The sequence below is a fragment of the Hyperolius riggenbachi genome, chromosome 4, assembly GCF_040937935.1.
Source record: "Hyperolius riggenbachi isolate aHypRig1 chromosome 4, aHypRig1.pri, whole genome shotgun sequence".
Taxonomy (NCBI): Eukaryota; Metazoa; Chordata; class Amphibia; order Anura; family Hyperoliidae; genus Hyperolius; species Hyperolius riggenbachi.
The window spans coordinates 259,175,392-259,196,030 of NC_090649.1; the positions used below are offsets into that span (position 1 = coordinate 259,175,392).

Consider the following 20,639-nt stretch of genomic DNA (forward strand, 5'->3'; position numbering starts at 1 on the left):
GCAGATGCTTATACCCCTGAACAGTCATTTTGAGACATTTGGTTTCCAGACTACTCACGGTTTTGGGCCCGTAAAATGCCAGGGCGGTATAGGAACCCCACAAACTGACCCCATTTTAGAAAAGACACCCCAAGGTATTCTGTTAGGTGTATGTCGAGTTCATAGAAGATTTTATTTTTTGTCAAAAGTTAGCGGAAATTGATTTTTGTTTTTTTGTTTTTCACAAAGTGTTATTTTTCACTAACTTGTGACAAAAAATAAAATCTTCTATGAACTCACCATACACCTAACGGAATACCTTGGGGTGTCTTCTTTCTAAAATGGGGTCACTTGTGGGGTTCCTATACTGCCCTGGCATTTTAGGGGCCCTAAACCGTGAGGTGTAGTCTTGAAACAAAAATGACCTGTGAAATCCTAAAGGTACTCATTGGACTTTGGGCCCCTCAGCGCAGTTAGGCTGCAAAAAAGTGCCACACATGTGGTATCGCCGTACTCAGGAGAAGTAGTATAATGTGTTTTGGGGTGTATTTTTACACATACCCATGCTGAGTGGGAGAAAGATCTCTGTAAATGGACAATTGTGTGTGTAAAAAAAAAAAAAAAAAATTTAAAAAATTGTCATTTACAGAGATCTTTCTCACCCAGCACCGGGATGTGTAAAAATACACCCCAAAACACATTATACTACTTCTCCTGAGTACGACAATACCACATGTGTGGCACTTTTTTGCAGCCTAACTGCGCTAAGGGGCCCAAAGTCCAATGAGCACCTTTAGGCTTTACAGGGGTGCTTACAAATTAGCACCCCCAAAATGCGAGGACAGTAAACACACCCCACAAATGACCCCATTTTGAAAAGTAGACACTTCAAGGTATTCAGAGAGGGGCATGGTGAGTCCGTGGCAGATTTCATTTTTTTTGTCGCAAGTTAGAAGAAATGGAAACTTTTTTTTTTTTTTTTTTTTTTCTTGTCACAAAGTGTCATTTTCCGCTTACTTGTGACAAAAATTAATATCTTCTATGAACTCACTATGCCTCTCAGTAAATACTTTGGGATGTCTTCTTTCCAAAATGGGGTCATTTGGGGGGTATTTATACTATCCTGGAATTCTATCCCTTCATGAAACATGTCAGGTGGTCAGAAAAGTCATAGATGCTGGAAAATGGGAAAATTCACTTTTTGCACCATAGTTTGTAAACGCCATAACTTTTACCCAAACCAATAAATATACACTGAATGGGTTTTTTTTTTTATCAAAAACATGTTTGTCCATATTTTTCGCGCTGCATGTATACAGAAATTTTACTTTATTTGAAAAATGTCAGCACAGAAAGTTAAAAAAGTCATTATTTTTTTTCCAAAATTCATGTCTTTTTTTGATGAATATAATAAAAAGTAAAAATCGCAGGAGCAATCAAATAGCACCAAAAGAAAGCTTTATTAGTGACCAGAAAATGAGCCAAAATTCATTTAGGTGGTAGGTTGTATGAGCGAGCAATAAACCGTGAAAGCTGCAGTGGTCTGAATGGGAAAAAAAGTGGCCGGTCCTTAAAGAGAATCTGTATTGTTAAAATCGCACAAAAGTAAACATACCAGTGTGTTAGGGGACATCTCCTATTACCCTCTGTCACAATTTCGCCGCTCCTCGCCGCATTAAAAGTGGTTAAAACAGTTTTAAAAAGTTTGTTTATAAACAAACAAAATGGCCACCAAAACAGGAAGTAGGTTGATGTACAGTATGTCCACACATAGAAAATACATTCATACACAAGCAGGCTGTATACACCCTTCCTTTTAAATCTCAAGAGATCATTTGTGTGTTTCTTTCCCCCTGCAGCTATCTTCCACTGAAGTGTCAGGCTGTTTCTTCCTGCAGAGTGCAAACAGCTCTGCCTGTATGTAATTCCTCAGTATGTGAAAGCCCTGCCAGCTCAGAGGACGATTTATCCAGCTTGTAAAAGATAATAGAGCAGAGAGAAGCTGCACTAATCTAAATAATACACAGGCAGTGTGCAGAGAGGGGCCTGGAGGGGGGAGATGCATCACAGAACCACAACACTGAAGAACTTGGCAGCCTTCCAGACACAGGCTGACAAGTCTGACAAGAGAGAGATAAGTTGATTTATTACAGAGACTGTGATAGTAGAAAGTGCTGCAGTAAGCCAGAACACATTAGAATAGCTTTTGGAACTTGTAGGATGATAAAAAACAGGATGCAATTTTTGTTACGGAGTCTCTTTAAAGGGGGTAAAGCCCACGGTCCTCAAGTGGTTAAATGGCAGTCTCTTATGCATAACTGTGTCATTGATTAAAATGACACAGCTGGTACTGCTCACACAGTAATTTCAGCCTTGACTAAATCCTGGGAAAGATTTATGATTTTGCTCGCCTTTTTTAATTACATTAGCTTGCACAAATACAATCTCCTTGTACGTTTTTAATGCTGCTGGTGTGAATGGTTTTTTCTTTTTGCAGGTTAACTTCCATATTGAGCCATACAAGAACAGAGATGAAAGTAATTTGCGTGACAATATAATCTATATTGTTGACAAGTATGTGGGTTTTTTAGCTTTTCTTTACTTTTAAAAATGTCTTGTATACACGCCTTTCCAAATTATTATGCGCATGGCATTTTCTCTGATTTTCCTAATTAAGTGGCAGTCGCCATCATTTTTGAGTCCACAACCATTAGAACATAATTTTTAATTTTTCAGAGCAATCCTCCTAATAACAGTATGTTCTCCAGGACAGCGCCCTGAGTTAAGGTGGCCATACATCAGGGGACTTGGCGGCCGATCGACCATCTAACTCGATTACTATAATCGAAGTGGATGAAAATCGGTGCCACCAAGTGCATGCCTGACCGACAAAGCGACCAATTTCTGGATGGTAATTGGTCGCATGGTTGATCGCGCCTGCTGCAAGATGTCGGTCTGAAGTTGGTTGGTCAGGCGCGCGGCGGTACGGCAGCCAATTTTAGAGCAAATGACAAAACCACCGCCGCTGCCGCCACAATGTATAAATGTCTATGCGTGTGTGCATTTATACATTACCTGCCCGGTGTCGGCCTCCACGCAGTTTCCGTTCACCTCGCCGGGCTCCGCATACACACTAGCGGCGCATAGGGCCTGACGTCATGTGCTGTGTGCCGCTAGCGCATATGCGGCTGTTAACTGGCATGAACGGTCACCGCGTGGAGGCTGCTACAGGACAGGTAATGCATAAATGCACACACTGTGGGGCACATTTATACATTGGGGGTAACGGCGGTGCGTGCGCGGGGGGCTCAGATGATTTTATGCTGAAATCGGACAGGAATTGGCCTGTAGTATATGGGCAGCTACTATGAGACAAATTTATCTCTAATCCGATTCGATTAGAGATAAATTTGTTTTTGTCGAATCTGCCCATAATCAATCATTAGGTCTATGGGCACCTTTAGACTCCAACCACAAATCAGCAGCCAGTGTAAAGAGCAGTTACAAGCACTCTTAAGGGGCCCATACACTGGTCGATTTCAGCGATCGATTCTATAGAATCGATCGATTGATCAGAAATCGATTCTATCAAATTCCCCATTAGATTGATTTGTGGCTGATTTTGATTGCTTTGATCTGACAGGATGGAAAATCTAGGTCTATCTGCTGCTGGCAGCAGATCGATGGCCCATAGAGTTGCATTGGATCTAATGCATTTCGATCGATTTCCAATAAATTTAATTCTGAAATCTATTAGAAATCTGTTCCTAGTGTGTGGCACACTTTAGATTCCTGGCAGATTTGACTTGACAGGCATCTGCTAGAAATCTATCTGATGGTCGAATCTGCTGCAAATCCATAAGTGTATGGCCACCTTTACTCAGTTTAATTTCTATCCACCGAAGGCTACACATGTCTGGTCTGGTAGCCGGCCCTTCATGTGAGTGCACGGGAAAAGAGAACAGTGTCTTAAGCCAGTACTCATCAGTAGTGTCTAAATTGCACACCTGAAACAAGCATGCAGCTATTCCAGTCAGACTTCAGTCGCCACACCTTTTCTGCATGCTTGTTCAGGGTCTATGGCTAAAAGTATTAGAGGTAGATGACCAGCAGGACAGCCAAGCAATGTGCATAGTTTATAAGGATGTAAATGTCTGCCTTCACATCTCTCCCAGGTAAGGTGTGCTTTAACCATTTAAGGACCGCAGTGATTGAAATCTACGCCCTGTTTTGGCTGGCAGGGCGTAGATTTCAATCACTGTCCGCAGCGCGCATCCGCCGTCTCTGCCGCTACCTGCCGATCGCGCCGCTCAAACCCGACGATTCTCGCCGCATCTCACTGGCTCACATGACTCTGCCATCATAGAGACAGGCAGAGCCTGTCAGGAGCTGATTTCATTGGCTCCTGGCCCTGTCTTTCAATGTAAGCCGGTCCCATTGGCTTACATTGAAAAACAGGGTCAGGAGCCAATGAAAGCGGCTCCTGACCGGCTCACATGACTCTGCCGTCATAGAGACAGGCAGAGTCTGTCCTGGGGGTCCCGGCGAGCGGCGAAGACGGCGGTTGCGACGGGTATGTGCTGCGATTCGTCGGGATTGGACCAGCAGTCTCTGGTCCTTAAGTGGTTAACAAATTGCCACAAAGTTGCCTCAGTTGAACTGTACAGTTCTGAAACTGGGTTACTGCACTTTGCAAATGTTTGCAGTTTGGTGAAGCCGGCCATGCAGCTAATTTGAGAGGTGGGTGAGTTGTGTTTGTACCGGTTTTAGTTTATCTTGTGGTGTTTACCTCTTATGAACTTCTTTTTTTCTTAGGTATGGAAGCCATCCAGCATTTTACAGATATAAAACTGGCACTGGTAAGAATCTGCCCTTGTTTTATATTTATGATTCCTATTTAACAAGCGCGGACCAGTGGGCCGATCTATTCACTGTATCTGGATCCCAGAGTATTCGGAATACCCCCTATGATGGAATCTTCATTGCTTTGCTTGTAGAGGAAAAACATAAATATGATATACAAAGAGGGGGTTTTGATGGACTTTATACATATTTTGCCACCAATGGATTTACTTATGGTTCCTCGCACCAGCATTGGTCAAGTCTGAAAGAATTCTGTGATACTAATAGTTTGATGTTTATTCCAAGTGTTGGACCTGGGTATATAGACACCAGCATACGCCCTTGGAATTTTAAAAATACAAGAAACAGAATTAATGGGAAATACTATGAGACGGCCCTCAATGCAGCCTTGTTGGTGCGACCGAGCATCATTTCTATCACCTCTTTCAATGAGTGGCATGAAGGAACTCAGATTGAAGCAGCCGTCCCAAGAAAGAATTCCCAGATGAAGTATGAGGATTACTTGCCCCACAAACCGAACATTTATCTGGAGATCACAAGGAGGTGGTCTGAAAAGTACTTGGAAGAAAGTAAACAGTGGCTGACTTAATGGTTTTCTGGATTTTACGCTAATTAGATTTCCTGTGACTTTACTTCCCAGGTCATCTGAAACAAGGAATGTAGCTTCATTTCTGCGATATCTGCAGTTCAAATATAATGAAACTCTGGAGTAGGTAAAGGTTAACTCAACACAAAACTATTTCTGCTTTGTGTGGTTGCTGGCAAGTGGAATCTAGTTTTTGCCTCTCATCCCTCTCTCTCAAATGGGGTTTACCACTAGGCCTTCCAGTTGTGTCCTATTGTGACATGTGCAAAGGCATTTGGTTCATCCGAGACTTGCAGGAAGATCTTTTGTCACTACTATAAGCAACTGTTTTGGTTAAAATAATGGTAAAGAACACAGTCCCATAAAATTTGGCTACCACCATGTTAAATTACTGATTTACTGGAGGCGCCTAAAGACAATGGGGATTTTGTAGCAGAATTTGTAACGGTGGTGGCAGTGTTAAGGTATGGGTGGTTTATGTTAGGCATATCTATAGATGCATAGATTAGTGTTAGGCGTAAGTAGGGGAGAGGTTTGGCATAGATGTAGGTAAGATTCATGCAAGAATAAGATGACACAGGCCGATAGTAGAAATCACTCTGTAAGGGATGGTTCACACTACAAGTTGTGAGAGTTTGAGAGGCATTTCACTGCCTATCATCTGTCTGTGAAAAAGAGGCCTAAGGCAGTCTAGGACTGGCTTTTGCAGCTGCTGCATATTTCCATCCCTTCTACAGTTCCACCAAACCTATCCCCTTAGTCTTTCTACTTATTAAAGGGTAAATAAAATGCAAATGATTCTGGCTTGTATTTACATTTAATGCCAGTTGTATACAACTTGCATGTCCTGCTAGTTTTGTCTGGCCCAGTCCCAAGCTGCATATAGTTTGCATTAAATATACATGTAAGATAGCATCTGGTTGAGGTCACTGTTGAGAGAGCTGCTAAACATTGTGAGGCTTAGTAAAAAATCAAAAGGTCATATCAATGCACCAATTGCAAAAAGCAGCTTGTAGAGGTCCCGGGTATTTGCAGCTTTGGTAGCAGTATATGCGAATAAAGAGTACCTACCATAACAAATGTACTTGTAACTGAAAAGGGTAAGCTGTGACTGTGGTGTACAGTCCTTCAGTAGGTCTTAAACTTCTGAAGTCAGATCACTGAAGGACTCATTCTTCCTGTCTACTTTGGGATAAGTCCCTTTGTCAATAGTCAGTGCTTTTTGCATTTCTTTATTAAACAACTGGACCAGCATATGCCTTGCATTGTAGAGAAACTTCTGAATAATATGAGGGAGAGAAGGAAAATAAGTCAACTTTTCTGCTTTGATCTTATAGAATCAAATTTTCACATTTTTAAATTAATGATGGTGAATTGTTCATTTATATATATATATATTGCACTATCGTCTACTGTTTTACTATGCGGTTGTGGCACTTTTTACTGTTATTCATGGGAGTTGTTAATTGAAATGCTACGTTGCGTCGCTTTTATCCAGAGTATCCTTCCTTTAAATGAAGCCATAATGAATTCCTGGGCATTTGTAGCAAGATCGCCTACTTTTAAGCCGTACACAAAAAGCATGGCTTGTCTGTTTTTGTTCCATTTAAAATAATTTGTAATTTATTATAGGTGTACTGTATACATGAAATACACATAATGAAACCGCAAAAATGAGAACTTCTATACAGGAAACTCTGTTATTAGAGTGCAAGCCCACTCAAACACAAGCTCTGATCTTCGGCACTGTGCTCTGGCTAAGAATGATGAAAACTAGCAGTAATACAGTAGTCTCCTTCCTCGTGCTTTCATTGTGTCTATGTAGATTTGTTCCTTTTGTAATTTCTGTGGTACTTCCCTAATATAACATATCTTGTAATGCAGAAGACCTTGTATAAGGTACACCACATTCCTAGAAAGAGCAGCATTATGACACTATACCATTTAAAGGGTCCCCATGGCATTTCTGCAGTGACCAGTAGTGAGATTTATTTTTAGTGAACAGTGTCCAGGATTTATTTGTGGAAAAACACAAACTTTTTGTTTTGTAGTTTCTGTGTGCATCATTGAGCCACTTTTTCAGACCTCCCACGGTCTACACACCACATATGCGGTGCATATGCTATTCTCATAGTAGAATAGTGATTCACAGGAGTTTAATGTATGCTGATAAGGCACATCGTTTTTGGATGACTGATATTGATACCTACATATTGATCTTCCCCTTAGATTGTCAAAACACTCAAATTCCCGTTTTTTGTTTGATATGACATCCAATCTATTAATATAACATAATGTGTTGTAACAGTAAGGGTGCCCATACATTACTCTATTTTACTGGGAGGGAGGAGGCGCCCTAAGATGTGATGTGTGGAATTGATAATGTAAGCTGGATAAAACCTACATATAGGCTTACCTCTAAAAGAAGGGGGGTAGCCCAAAAAAAGTAATATTTTTAATAGAACCCAGACACTAGAGACATCGAGATAGAGATGCTCCCTGCTTGCAAATCGCTAGTATTGAGACACTTTTGTTATTTGATCTGATGAAGCGGACTGTGATCCACGAAACGTGTTATCATTCAAGTGTCTGGATTCTATTAAAAATGTTGTTACTTTCTTTTTGGGCTACCCCCTTCTTTTAGAGGTAAGACTGTTTTATCCAGCTTACATTATCCATTCCACACATCACATCTTGGGTTGCCTCTTCCCTCCCAGTAATATCCCACACCAACCCCCTCTGCTCGTGGTGTTGGCTGTGTATGTTTGTTCCTTGGAACCCTTACACCCCTTTTTCTTTTCCTGGAGAGCGACCTACATTGACGAAGACTAAAGAACCCAAGTGAGGACGGGCTTTCCTCACCAGCCGCTACACTGTGGTTGCTGGTTTTGCATCCTTGTAAGTATTCTGCACATACTGTTGAGTGTCCCATACCCTCAACATGCTACACTATCAGGAGCTCCTGGTATCCCTGTCTCGTTTTTTTGTCTCCTTTGGAAGGTCCTCGGAATCCATTGGTACCACACCCGGTACTTTATTTTGCATGCCGATCAACCTTTTTATCTGATATACTTTATTGGATCAGAGGAAAATCGATACCACAACATGGTCACTCGATCACACTCTTTGTTTGACTTCCATCTGAAAACAGTTGAAAGGATTGATCAGGCATGCTGGGAAATCTCAGATGCAAGGGCTCAATCTGGTACAAATCCTGGCCTCCGGTGTGCAGCGTCTCAGTGAGCGCTTGTATCATTTGACAACAGCACATATATAGCTACGTCACTCATACCAATCTGGGGGGGCACTTACATGTTAAATACATTTCATGCTTTTTTTTTTTTTTTTTTTTTTTTTTTTTTATATATACACTGCATGGTTTAAACTGCAGCTGGTACCACAGTGGTTAAATGAAAGGTGCCCATTAGTGACTCAATCTTAACTGTACACTCTTACCAAATATATGAAGTAGAAGTGTAAACTGAGTGAATGCACGGTGAACAGATACTTTATGCTAGGTACACACTATGAGGTTTTCTGGCAGATTTACTGTGAGATTATTTCCAACATGTCCGATCTGATTTTCGATCGATTTCCAAGCATTTTCCGACTGGGTTTCGTTCACTTCAATCGGAGAATCGATCGGAAAATTATCGGAAATCAGATTGGACTTGTTGGAAATCAATCTCACAGTAAATCTGCCAGAAAACCCGAGTGTACCTAGCATTAGTCTGTAGTCCATCTTGCATAGAGGTGGTAAGATTGTATCATTGATGGGCACCCAAAGGGACAGCATACCTAGGTCACATAGACCATAATCGCAGCATCCCAGGCTGACACAGCATTCGCACATTTCATTTGGTGCCATGTGAGTGCAGCTCAACATTGTTTTATTTTATATGATGCAATTTGAAAAACATTTCTGACACACCTGATATATAGTTTATAATTACAAAGCGTATTAATGTATAGTCCTAAAAGGTTTTTTATGACACACTGTATGTATCTAGCACTTGCAAGTGTTTTGCACACTTTTCTTAAATGGGTTAAAACCATAGAATATTAGTTGCAAATAATGTAAAGCATTACGTGTACTTATAAATGTATTAAAGGATAACTGAACCTTTTGGAGCAATTTAAATTATACAAGCCGTCACTGGAATTACAATAAAACAATCATGTTAACAATGAATTCAACACCTTAGCATTACTTTCTGTACTGTTTCATTTGAGGGTGCTCTCTTCCCACTCTTCAAGCATGTCAGGTGTACCATTCGGATGGATTATGGAAATTATTTATGCAGCTTGAAAAAGAACCAGTGGATCCGATTGGGCCCCTTTTCAGAGAGAATACATTTGGATAAACCATTTTTTATATCAATCAGCTCATGGTGAACCAGAACTCCCAGGAGTGTGTAAGGGGCTACAATGGACCAAAAAAAACTTCTTACTAAAATGCTATGGAAAACCAAGTTTTGTACTTTTGTTTTCCATAGCATTTTAGTAAGAGGGCTTTTTGGTCCATTGTAGCCCCTTACATATTCCACGCAGTTCTGGTTCACCATGAGCTTGCTGGGTACACTGTAACTGTGGGTGTTTCAAGTCCTACTCCATAGAGCCACATTAATCCATGCCATGCACTGATGAGGCTCAACCAGTCCAAAACAGTCTTTATGCATGCTGGATTATTGTGGCTCGGTATATTTAACAAGCTGCATTCCAGCGGATCTGGAGGTGTGTTTAGCTTACAGGGACAGCAATAGGCCATTTTCATATTTCAGCAGTGATGCATTGTGGGAGACATCTTGGATTGCAATAATTGCAAATACTTTGTTTTAAGAAGGCAAACTTCAGTTTTGTGTTTTTTTTGTTGGTTTTGGTTTTTGTTCTTACCGTATTTTTTGGACTATAAGATGCACTTTTTCTCCCCCAAATGTGGAGAGAAAAAGTCCCTGCGTCTTATAGTACGAATGTGTCCCCTAACGCCAGATGCAGAACTAATCAATGTGGCTGCAGCGGCTGTCATTCATCCCCTTGTACTGGCGGCAGTGGGGCAAAGGAGCGGCGAACCACATGGTGGCTGCAGCGGCTGTCAATCATCCCTCTGTACTGGCCATGGTGGGGCAGAGGAGCGGCGATCCACATGGTTCCAGTGGCTGTCATGCATCTCCTCTGTACTGGTGGCGATGGGACAGAAGAGCGCTGATCCATGTGGTAGCCGCAGCGGCTGTAACGAGTACTGATGCCCTTGTACTTTTTTTGTTTACCAGCGCCTCCTCATGGCCATGTGCGTCACACGCCATGAGGTGGCGTTGGTAAACAAGGAAATATAAAGGCATCCATGCTCGTTACAGCCTCTGCGGCCACATGGATCGCTGCTCTTCTGTCCCACAATCGCCAGTACAGAGAGAGGGACAAATGACAGCCGCTGCAGCCACCACGTGGATTGCTGCTCTTCTGCCCCACCACCGCCAGTACAGGGGGATTAATGATGGCCACTGCTTGCATTGCTCCTCTTCTGCTCCAACCACAGCCAGTACAGGGAAATTGGAAGACAGCAGCCAATATGCAGAGATGCTTGGATTGGGCTGTTGGGAAAGAATAGTGTGTGTGGATGGACACCTAGATAGGTGAGATCATCTACTTTGCAGTTGTAATGTTTAGTTAGTGTAGCTGGTAGGGGTTAGCTTGATGTAGTTTAGTGTAGTGTTACTGATAAGGCAGCAGAGGTGGTGTAGTAACTGGTGGTGACATGGGACTAGGGTCGTGTAGTGTAGCGCAGCGCAAGTTTACTGGTAGGGCAGCAGGGGAGGGGTAGTGTAGTAACTGGTGTGGTGCATCAGGGATAAGTGTAACCTAGTGTAGTGCAATGTTACTCGTGGGGCATCAGAGGTTAGTGTAGGGTACTTAGTCTGGCTGGTGGGAGCAGGAGGAGTTAGTGGAGCTGGGCACTGAAGCTTAGACAGGGACAGCTTTGGGGGAAAAGGGTCTACAAGACACCCCTGCACTATAAATGCACCAGGTTTAGTATATTTTTCCTGGTTTTTGTCATCTAAACCCAGGTGCGTCTTATAGTCCGAAAAATACGGTATCTTCCCTCAGCAGCCGTCCTGTCCCACGCTGGTCTTGCACAAGTCTCTGTTCTCCCGCTGCCAGCTAGTTTCTTTACATCCGCCTTGCAAGTTGAAAACTGCACCTGCACTCCCCAGGCTATGCAAAGCTTTCTTTGCGTTCCAGCCTGCTATAGAGTCCTGCGCTATTAGCACAGGATGCTATTGTGGGCTGGAACGCGAAAAAAGCTTTGTGTAGCCCGGGGGGCACAGGGTGGCTGCAGGGGCTGGCAGAAGCCCCAGGTAAGTGAAACTTTTATTTCAGATTTCCTTTTTAAGCTTGATCTTGATGTCTGAAACTCAGTAAAGGTAGAAAAAAAAATGGCCATGATTTGATTTATGCAAGAGAATGCAGAGAAACATCAGAAATAATTTGAGTAGAATACTGAGGAAAACTAGTACAGTAAACTACTGTTTAGTAAGGTAAAGAGTTATTGCAGAGCATTTATATTGCTGTCCACTAATAGGTGTTTCCTGCTCTTGTGTATGATGACTGTTGCCTGCAGGGATCAGGATTCTATCTATCCCTTTGCTGAGTTGTGTAATTATATATTTTTGTCATTTGGCTATGCAAATTCTGCTAAAGGTACTTTTCACTCAAAGCAGGTTTACAGTGAAAATAAAGTGTACACATGTCCTGTGGGTCGATGCTTGCTTGATGAGGTGTCCTGCGTGTCTGAGAGTAGCATAAGCCAAATAATCAAGAGGTGGTGAGCATAGTTTACAACCTGCACTCCATCACCATCTGCCTCCCAGTTTTGCATTGAGGTGGTTTCAGGATTATGAAGCATATATAGGGCAGATCCATTCGCGGCATACACAGTAAACCAGAAATACTAGCCCACGTGTCCATGCAATGCAGACTAGTACAGAAAAAAGAAAATAAAACTGCACTTTCCTCATATTCAATATTTTTAGGTTTTTATTGATGTGAATACATAAAATCAGAATGACCCCTCTCCTGCCCCCCCCCCCCTTCCCACATAGACCTATAACTCCCAGGCCAGGGCAAATACGCCACAGTAGATACAGCTGACCGCATGTCAGAATAGCATATAAACCAGCAGTAGGCACAAAAGCATTCAGTACATATTCTCGAACTGTGAGCTCTCCAGCCATGTATACAATATTGTATGGAATTTGGTCCGGAACCAACAGCATTTGGTTCCAGGCCAAATTCGCAAGACGCGTCATGCGGACGTGCTTTACGGCTCTTTACGACGGGGAATGTGGAAGAAGACGCTTTGCCGGAGGACGACTGGCAGTCGGCCCAAAACGGAACTTAGCCTTGGAGGAAGACCGGAGGGCACCGAAGGACAGGCGTGGGCACAGGATAGCTGCAGGAGGCTTGGGAAAGCCTCAGGTAAGTAAAAAAAATGTTTTCGCCCACAGTTAAGGTTCCCTTTAAGCTTGGTATACACTTTCAATTATGATTGGTCAATTATTGACCAATTTCACCACCTCCACGTAGTATGAGGGTCAATAGATATTGAATAGAATGAGCAATTTGTGTATGTAAACCCTCATACTACATGAATGTGGAAAAATTGGTCAGTGATTGGCCAATCATAATTGAAAGCGTGTACCAGGCTTTAGACCGCATAGAGAAATGAACCTGGAGCCTGACCAACAACCCTCTCATAACACACCCTGCCTCTCCCTCCCAACTTGAATGGGGTTAAATGCCTTAACCATAACATAAGGCTTGGACCCCACTGCAAAACAATATCGCTAATCGCAAGCGCTAGCATTTTGTATGAGCAGTTTGTCAGTGGTTTCATGAGGTTTTAGGAAGTGATTTTACAAAGTGTATCAATTTGCCAGCGATTGTGTAGCGATCAGCGTTTTAAAGTCTGATTGGTCCTTTCAGTTAATTTTAATTTTGTTAGTGTGTGTTAACGTTAAAAGGCTAGCAAAATCGCTCCATGCAGGTTTTGATGAGCGATTACGCCAGCGTTTATATACTTTACATTAAAGCACTAACTCTCCCAAAATGCTGCATGTCCTGCGTTTGCGATTTGAGGAATCGCAAACCTCCAGTGGAAGTTGCCCCATTTAATTACATTAGCTGAGTTTTGGCAAAACGCTAGCGTTCTGTAACGCTCCAAAAATGCTCTCAAAATAATCGCCCTTGTGGGTACCAGCCCTTCTGGAGTAACAGACTACTAAAGGCCTTTTTTTTATATAATTTTTTTATGTAGCTTAATTTTTTTTTCTAAAAGATCCCTTTTATATAATGACTACAAAGCAGGTTTAGCAGCTTCTAAAGCTACAGTATTTTAATCTAATCGCTGGTGTAAAGCCGATTCCACAGTACCAATTATTTTAACAAAAATGAAGCTGAAATACAAGTGCGTGAAACACAATGTACACACCCTGCAGAACTACGCTTTGGCAATAAATACATTGAAAGTAATTCTCTTTATGATATTATCATTCTCATGTTGCCATGGAAGAATTTTTACCTAGTATTCTTTACAACAGGGGTAGGGAACCTTGGCTCTCCAGCTGTGAAGGAACTACAAGTCCCACAATGCATTGCAGGAGTCTGGCAGCCACAGTCCTGATTAATAAAGGCAAATGCATGCTGGGATTTGTAGTTTTATCACAGCTGGAGAGCCAAGGTTCCCTACTGCTGCTTTACAACAGGACTTCAGTTCATTGAAGTTTGAGGGCGATTGTTTATGCACAGCTCTGTTATTTGATCAGATTGACCACTTGCTGACCGCCCACTACCTATAGGCATCAGCAAAGTGGCACTCCCAGGACCGCGTAACGCCGATCGGCGGCGGCTCCTGGGGGACTGAATTGCTGGGCACATCCGCTGGCATTAGGCTCCGCCCACCCGTGATGTCAACCCGTCCGCCAATTAGCAGAGCCGGCAGGTTGTTAACCCCCGATCTGCTGCATAGTAAGTGTATAATATGCTTTGTAATGTATACAAAGCATATTCTACAGGCTGCCTCCTGCCCTGGTGGTCCCAGTGATGGAGGGACCACCAGGGCAGGAATCAGCCCTTGTTATAGTAACACACACACTGATCCTGCCCCCAGCACCCCTAAGACCCCCCCCCCCCCGATCACCCCCTCAGACCACTGTTTGCACCTTAATCAACCCCCCCCCCTAATCACCCATCAATCACTCCATGTCACTATCTGTCCACGCTATATTTTAGATTAGGTCCTAAACTGCCCACTGGGGGCTCCTGATCACCCCCCCCCCCCCCATCATGTGTACTGTATACATCTATCCTCCCCTGTAATCACCCACTGATCACCTGTCAATCACCACCTGTCACTGCCACCCATCAGATCAGACCCTAACCTGCCCCTTTGCTCGCACCTGATCACTCTCCCACACCATCAGATCACCCACAGCCCCGCCCTCCGATCACCTCCCAAGTGCATTGTTTACGTCTGTTCTCACCTCTAATCACCCATCAATCACCCCCTGTCATTGCTACCCATCAGATCAGACCCTAATCTGCCCCTTGCGGGCACCCAATTACCTGCCCACACCCTCAGATCGCCCTAAGACCCCCCCCCCCCTCCATCACCTCGCCAGTGCATTGCTTGCATCTATTCTCCCCTCTAAGCACCTATCACCCCGTCACTGCTACCCATCAGATCTGGCCCTAATCTGCCCCTTGCGGGCACCCAAATACCCGCCCATGCCCTTGGATCACCCTCAGACCCCCCGCCCCTGCCCCCCGATCACCTCCCCAGTGCATTGCTTGCACCTATTCCCCCTCTAATCACACCCTGAGACACCCATCAATCACCTCCTGTCACCCCCTAGCACTCCTATCCATCAGATCAGGCCCTAATTAGCCCCGTGTGGGCTCCTGATCACTCGATCAAGCCCTCAGATCCCCCTCAGACCCCTTTCCAATCACCTCCCCAGTGCATTGATTGCATCTATTCCCCCTCTAATCACCCCCTGAGACACCCATCTGTCACCCCCTAGCACTCCTATCCGTCAGATCAGGCCCTAATCTGCCCCGCGGGCTTCTGATCACCCAGCCAAACCCTCACCCGCCCCACCGCAGTGACAGATTTTTTTTTTTTCTAATCACTGCTGGTCTCTACGACTTAATTTTGGCTGAGACCAACCATTATGCCACACAATACGCAATGGGGCCTTCTCCTTTAACATGGGTCTAGTCAAAAAAATGTATTGCGGTCTTATTGGTCTACACACCCAATACATCACATGCCCATGTTCTCTGCTGCCATGTGCAGGTCACAATTTGAGAACATCCTGCGCTTCCTGCACTTCAGTGCCAATACAACCTGTCATCTAAGAGGCCACCCTGCTTATGACTGGTTCCACAAAATTCGGCCCCTCATAGACCAACTGTCATCAAAATTTGCAGATGCTTATACCCCTGAACAGTCATTTTGAGGCATTTAGTTTCCAGGCTACTCATCACGGTTTTGGGCCCCTAAAATGCTGGGGCAGTATAGGAACCCCACAAGTGACCCCATTTTAGAAAGAAGACACACCAAGGTATTCCGTTAGGTGTACGATGAGTTCATAGAATTTTTTTTTTGTCACAAGTTAGTGGAAAATGACACTTTGTGGAAAAAAAAATTTCCGCTAACTTGTGACAAATAAAATCTTCTATGAACTCACCATACTTTTAACGGAATACCTTGGGGCATCTTTTTTCTAAAATGGGGTCACTTGTGGGGTTCCTGTACTGCCCTGGCATTTTAAGGGCCCTAAACTGCAAGGAGTAGTCTAGAAACCAAATGCCTCAAAATGACCTGTGAAATCCTAAAAGTACTCATCGGACTTTGGGCCCTTTAGCGCACCTAGGCTGCAAAAAAGTGTTACACGTGGCATCGCCATACTCAGAAGTAGTATAATGTGTTTTGGGGTGTATTTTTACACAGGTCGGAGAAGTGTGTGTGTGTGTGTGTGTGTGTGTGTATATAAAAAAAAAAAAAAAAAAAATCTAATTTAAAGAGCTATTTCTCCCACCCAGCATGGGTATGTTATTTGATCCCCCCCAAAACACAGTACTTCTGAGTACGGCGATATGACATGTGTGACACTTTTTTGCAGAAAGCCTTGCAGATTCAATTCATTTGCTGGGAATGGATTCTCCAAAATATCAGATTGAATGATTTTTAAATAAAAGATGATTAAAAGTGTCGATCGGACAGGATGGAACACTTAAAACGGGGGGTGGGGCAAGATTATTGGCACATTGATGGCCTATAGCTTTGCACTGATCGATTCTATAGAACTGTGGTTTATAGGTTTTAAATACATTTCCTGCTGGAATCTATTGGGAATTGATGTGAAGTGTAAGGTAGGAGTTGACTACTTCTAAACCGATTCTTTTCAGAAAGGAATCAATCGTTTTGGAACATTGGGTGGGAATCTGTAAAAGGTGTCCATACATAAGACGATTTTATGGGCAGATTGACCAAGAAACTGATCTCTTTCTGATCAAATTTGATCGTAGAGATCTCAGTGGCCAGCCCATACACCGCAGGCCAATTCCCAATATATTTAAGCATGAAATCTCTCAGGAATTGGCCTTGTGACGCCCATTCGCCTCCCCCAGCGCTGTTCCACCAATGTAAAATGTGTAGTATACTTTACCTGCCGGCAGATGGCTCCGTGCTACATCACATACATGTGCCCCACGTGGTTGCCGGTGAAACCAGGCATGGGCTCACGAGCCCCTAAGGACTTGAGTTGTGATTTAAATGAGGATTAATTGCTTTAGCTGTGTGGCTAGAAGAGAGGGGGTTAGTTACCCATAAGTCTGTCGGATTTCCTGCGTTCCAAACATCTTGCATGCTTCCTATTGGACGCGTTGCAAGACTCACTACCGTGCACTTCCGGCTTGAGGGAGGGAGTGTGCGGTAGTGAGTCTTGCACCGCATCCACTAGGAGGCGTGCAAGACGTTTGGAACACAGGTAGTCCAACGGATTAATGGGTAACTAAAGGTGCGTACACACGTCAGATAAAAGTCTTTGGAAAATGAAAGATCACAGACCAATTTTACCCCCTTTCATGTAGTACGAGAGCCATACTCTACACAGTCTATTCTATGGAGCTGCACTCCCCATCAGATAAAAATCTTTGCAAGATGCTGCACACAAAGATGCTGCACACATGCAACAGATCAGTATCTGCAAAAGATCTGTTCCTGCAAAAGATCCATTCCTGCAAAATGCATTCATAGTCTATGATATCTGCAGATCCCATACACACCTTGTTTAATGGACATTCATCTGCAGATCAGCCAATTATCTGCCGATCTGAAGATCCAACCTGGTGGATCTGATCTACAGATAATTGTCCGTTAAACAAGGTGTGTATGAGGTCTGCAGATATCATAGACTATGAATGCGTTTTGCAGGGATGGATCTTTTGCAGGAACAGATCTTTTGCAGATACTGATCTGTTGCATGTGTACAGTGGTCTTTGTGTGCAGTATCTTGCAAAGTTTTTATCTGATGGGGAGTTCAGCTCCATAGAATAGACTGTGTAGAGTATGGCTCTCATACTAAATGAAAGGCGGTAAAATTGGTCTGTGATCTTTCATTTTCAAAAGACTTTTATCTGACGTGTGTACCCACCTTAACTCCCCTCTCTCCAAGCCATACAGCTGAGGCAATTAAGCCTCATTTAAATCACGAATTTCAGTCTTTAGAGACTTGAGAGCCCACCACTGGGTGTACCATGGTCATGTGTGTGCTAGACACTGACCTGTATAATGCACAGCGAACTGGGGGGGGGCCACATTTTACACTGGGGGGACAGTGCCGGGGGTTTCTGTCGCTCATCCTGATATCACACGCTACGTACCTGCTCGGGCATGTCTGATTGATGCATGCAACCATTTTCTGCCCGAATTTGGTTCCATCTTTGATCGGGTATGCTCTTGGCGGCACCGGTTTTATTTTATTTTTATTTTTTTCATTCACCTTATGTTTGGCCAGCTTAACCACTTAAGTACCTCCCCCCTTAAGGACCAGAGACCGCTGGTACAATACCGACAGAATCCTGACGAATCGCCGCGCATACCCACCATCAGCGCCGCACGCTGGGATCTTCCTGACATGGACTCTGCCATCTTTATGACGGCAGAGTCATGTGAGCCGGTCAGGAGCCACTTTCATTGGCTCCTGACCGTGTCTATCAATGTAAGCCAATGGGAGCGGCTTAAATTGATACACGGCCAGGAGCCAATGAAATCGGCTCCAGACCAGCTCACATGGCTCTGCCGTCATAGAGACGGGCAGAGCCAGTGAGCTGTGGCGAGAGAAACGGCGGACGCGCTGCGAGCACTGATTGAAATCTAAGCCCTGCCAGCCAGGAGCCCACTAAAACAGGGCGTAGATTTCAATCACCATGGTCTTAAAGTAGTTAAAGCGACTCTGAAGCGAACAAAAATTGCTATTTTTAGCTTCTAGTTTTCTCCCCCCCCAAATCCCAGGGGGCAAACAACCTCTTGACGACCAGCTAACGCCGATAGGCGTAAACTGGTTGTCTGCAGGTTACCAACGGCCGCTCGATCGAGCGGCCTTTCCATGTCAGTTTACAGAGGGTGTCTCCATGAACAGCCAGAGAGCCGCCAATCGCGGTTCGCCGGCAAAATGTAAACAGGCGGGGAAGAAATCCCCGCTGTTTACATCATACGGGCGCTGCTGCGCAGCAGCGCCGTAAGGCAGATCGGCGATCCCCGGCCTCTGATTGGCTGGGGATCGCCGGCATATGATAGGCTGAAGCCTATCCTTCAATGCGCAGGACGGAAATCCGTCCTGCGCAGCTCACAGGGGGAGGGAGCGGCGAGACGGCGGAGAACGCTGCGGAGAGGGGCTTTGAAGAGCCCCCCCCGCTAAGCAAATGCAGTCGGTGGTGATCAGACCCCCCCCCAGCAGGACATCCCCCTAGTGGGGAAAAAAGGGGGGTAGTCTGATCGCCCTGCTGCACTCCTGATCGGTGCTGCAGGCTGTAGAGCCCACGCAGCACCGATCATTGAAAAATCCCCTGGTCGGCAAGTAGTTAACGACCATCTTGGTTGTAGATTGTGCTGCCCTGAGAGGAAGAGCTTTCAGCTGTAGCTCTGCCTCTCCTGACGTCAATCGCCATGCAGATTTCTGCCTATCCCCTGCCACTCTGTGAAGGAAGAGTGAGAGGGGCAGGGAGAAGCTGCGATTGACATCAGTAGAGGCAGAGCTGCAGCTGAAAGCTCTGCCTCTTTCAGGAAGCATTGGCCGGATTGCCCCCCGGGGATTTGGGGGGGGTCTAAAGCCCTCTTTCACACGGCTGTCCCCAGTACAGCGCTGCCTTAGATCGCAATGCTGTATGGGTAATTAGACCGTGGTCTCGCCGTCTAACAGTCTCTGAGCGGCGATCGCAACTGGGAGACTGAAGGCGGAGCTCCGCTTACCAAGCAGGAGATGCACGCAGCGTGCGCATGATCTCCTGCAAAAGTAAGTTTCAGGTCTTTACGCCGATCGGCGTTAGGTGGTCTTGGGAATGCCGCCATGCCTATCGGCATGACTCGGTCTGCAATAGGTTAATAAAGTAGCCTATGACCCCCTAACTGCTAAATCAAATTTTATTTGCCAAGTACAATGGGGGTTGTACCCGGAATTGGATTTGGCACATACAGTGATGGAACAATAAACTTACAATGTAACATGGTACTAAACAAAGCATACATAGACAGTAGCAGTGAAGATAGGAAGGGATGGAGGAGGACCAGAGGGATAGTCTGATCGAGTGGTGCCATTATGGCACGAAACAGATGCTATGCAATCTGTCCATGGGGCAGGGAGGATGCAGAGAGGTATAATGGAGATGGAGAGGACAGAGAGTTGAAAGAGGACCAGTTTATCAGTGGAGTAGTTGCAGGGGAGCCATGCTCAGGTGAGGATAACCAAGGGATCAGACTGTGGGGGTCGGCATCTGGGAAGGATGACACAACCAGGTGGGGGAGATCAACCCCCTTTATAAAGTCCAAGTTTATTGACAAGCCTAGATCTTCCTTATCACAGGCCTTTCTTTTACAGAAGATTCTACTAAAACCTAGCTATTCCTGGTCTCAACTGAGACCATTGATTGAATA

At 44.4% G+C, this 20,639-nt stretch overlaps 1 protein-coding gene across 1 annotated transcript in view; it reads left to right on the forward strand.

The window, feature by feature from the left end:
- MANEA (mannosidase endo-alpha) overlaps positions 1-9,638 on the forward strand; it is a 47,583-nt gene extending 37,945 nt beyond the window's left edge. The window contains exons 4-5 of the mRNA XM_068231182.1: positions 2,477-2,553; positions 4,795-9,638. Coding sequence (XP_068087283.1) covers positions 2,477-2,553; positions 4,795-5,431 — 714 coding nt within the window. The 3' untranslated portion in view covers positions 5,432-9,638. The remainder of the gene's footprint in view (positions 1-2,476; positions 2,554-4,794) is intronic.
- Positions 9,639-20,639: the final 11,001 nt, after the last annotated feature.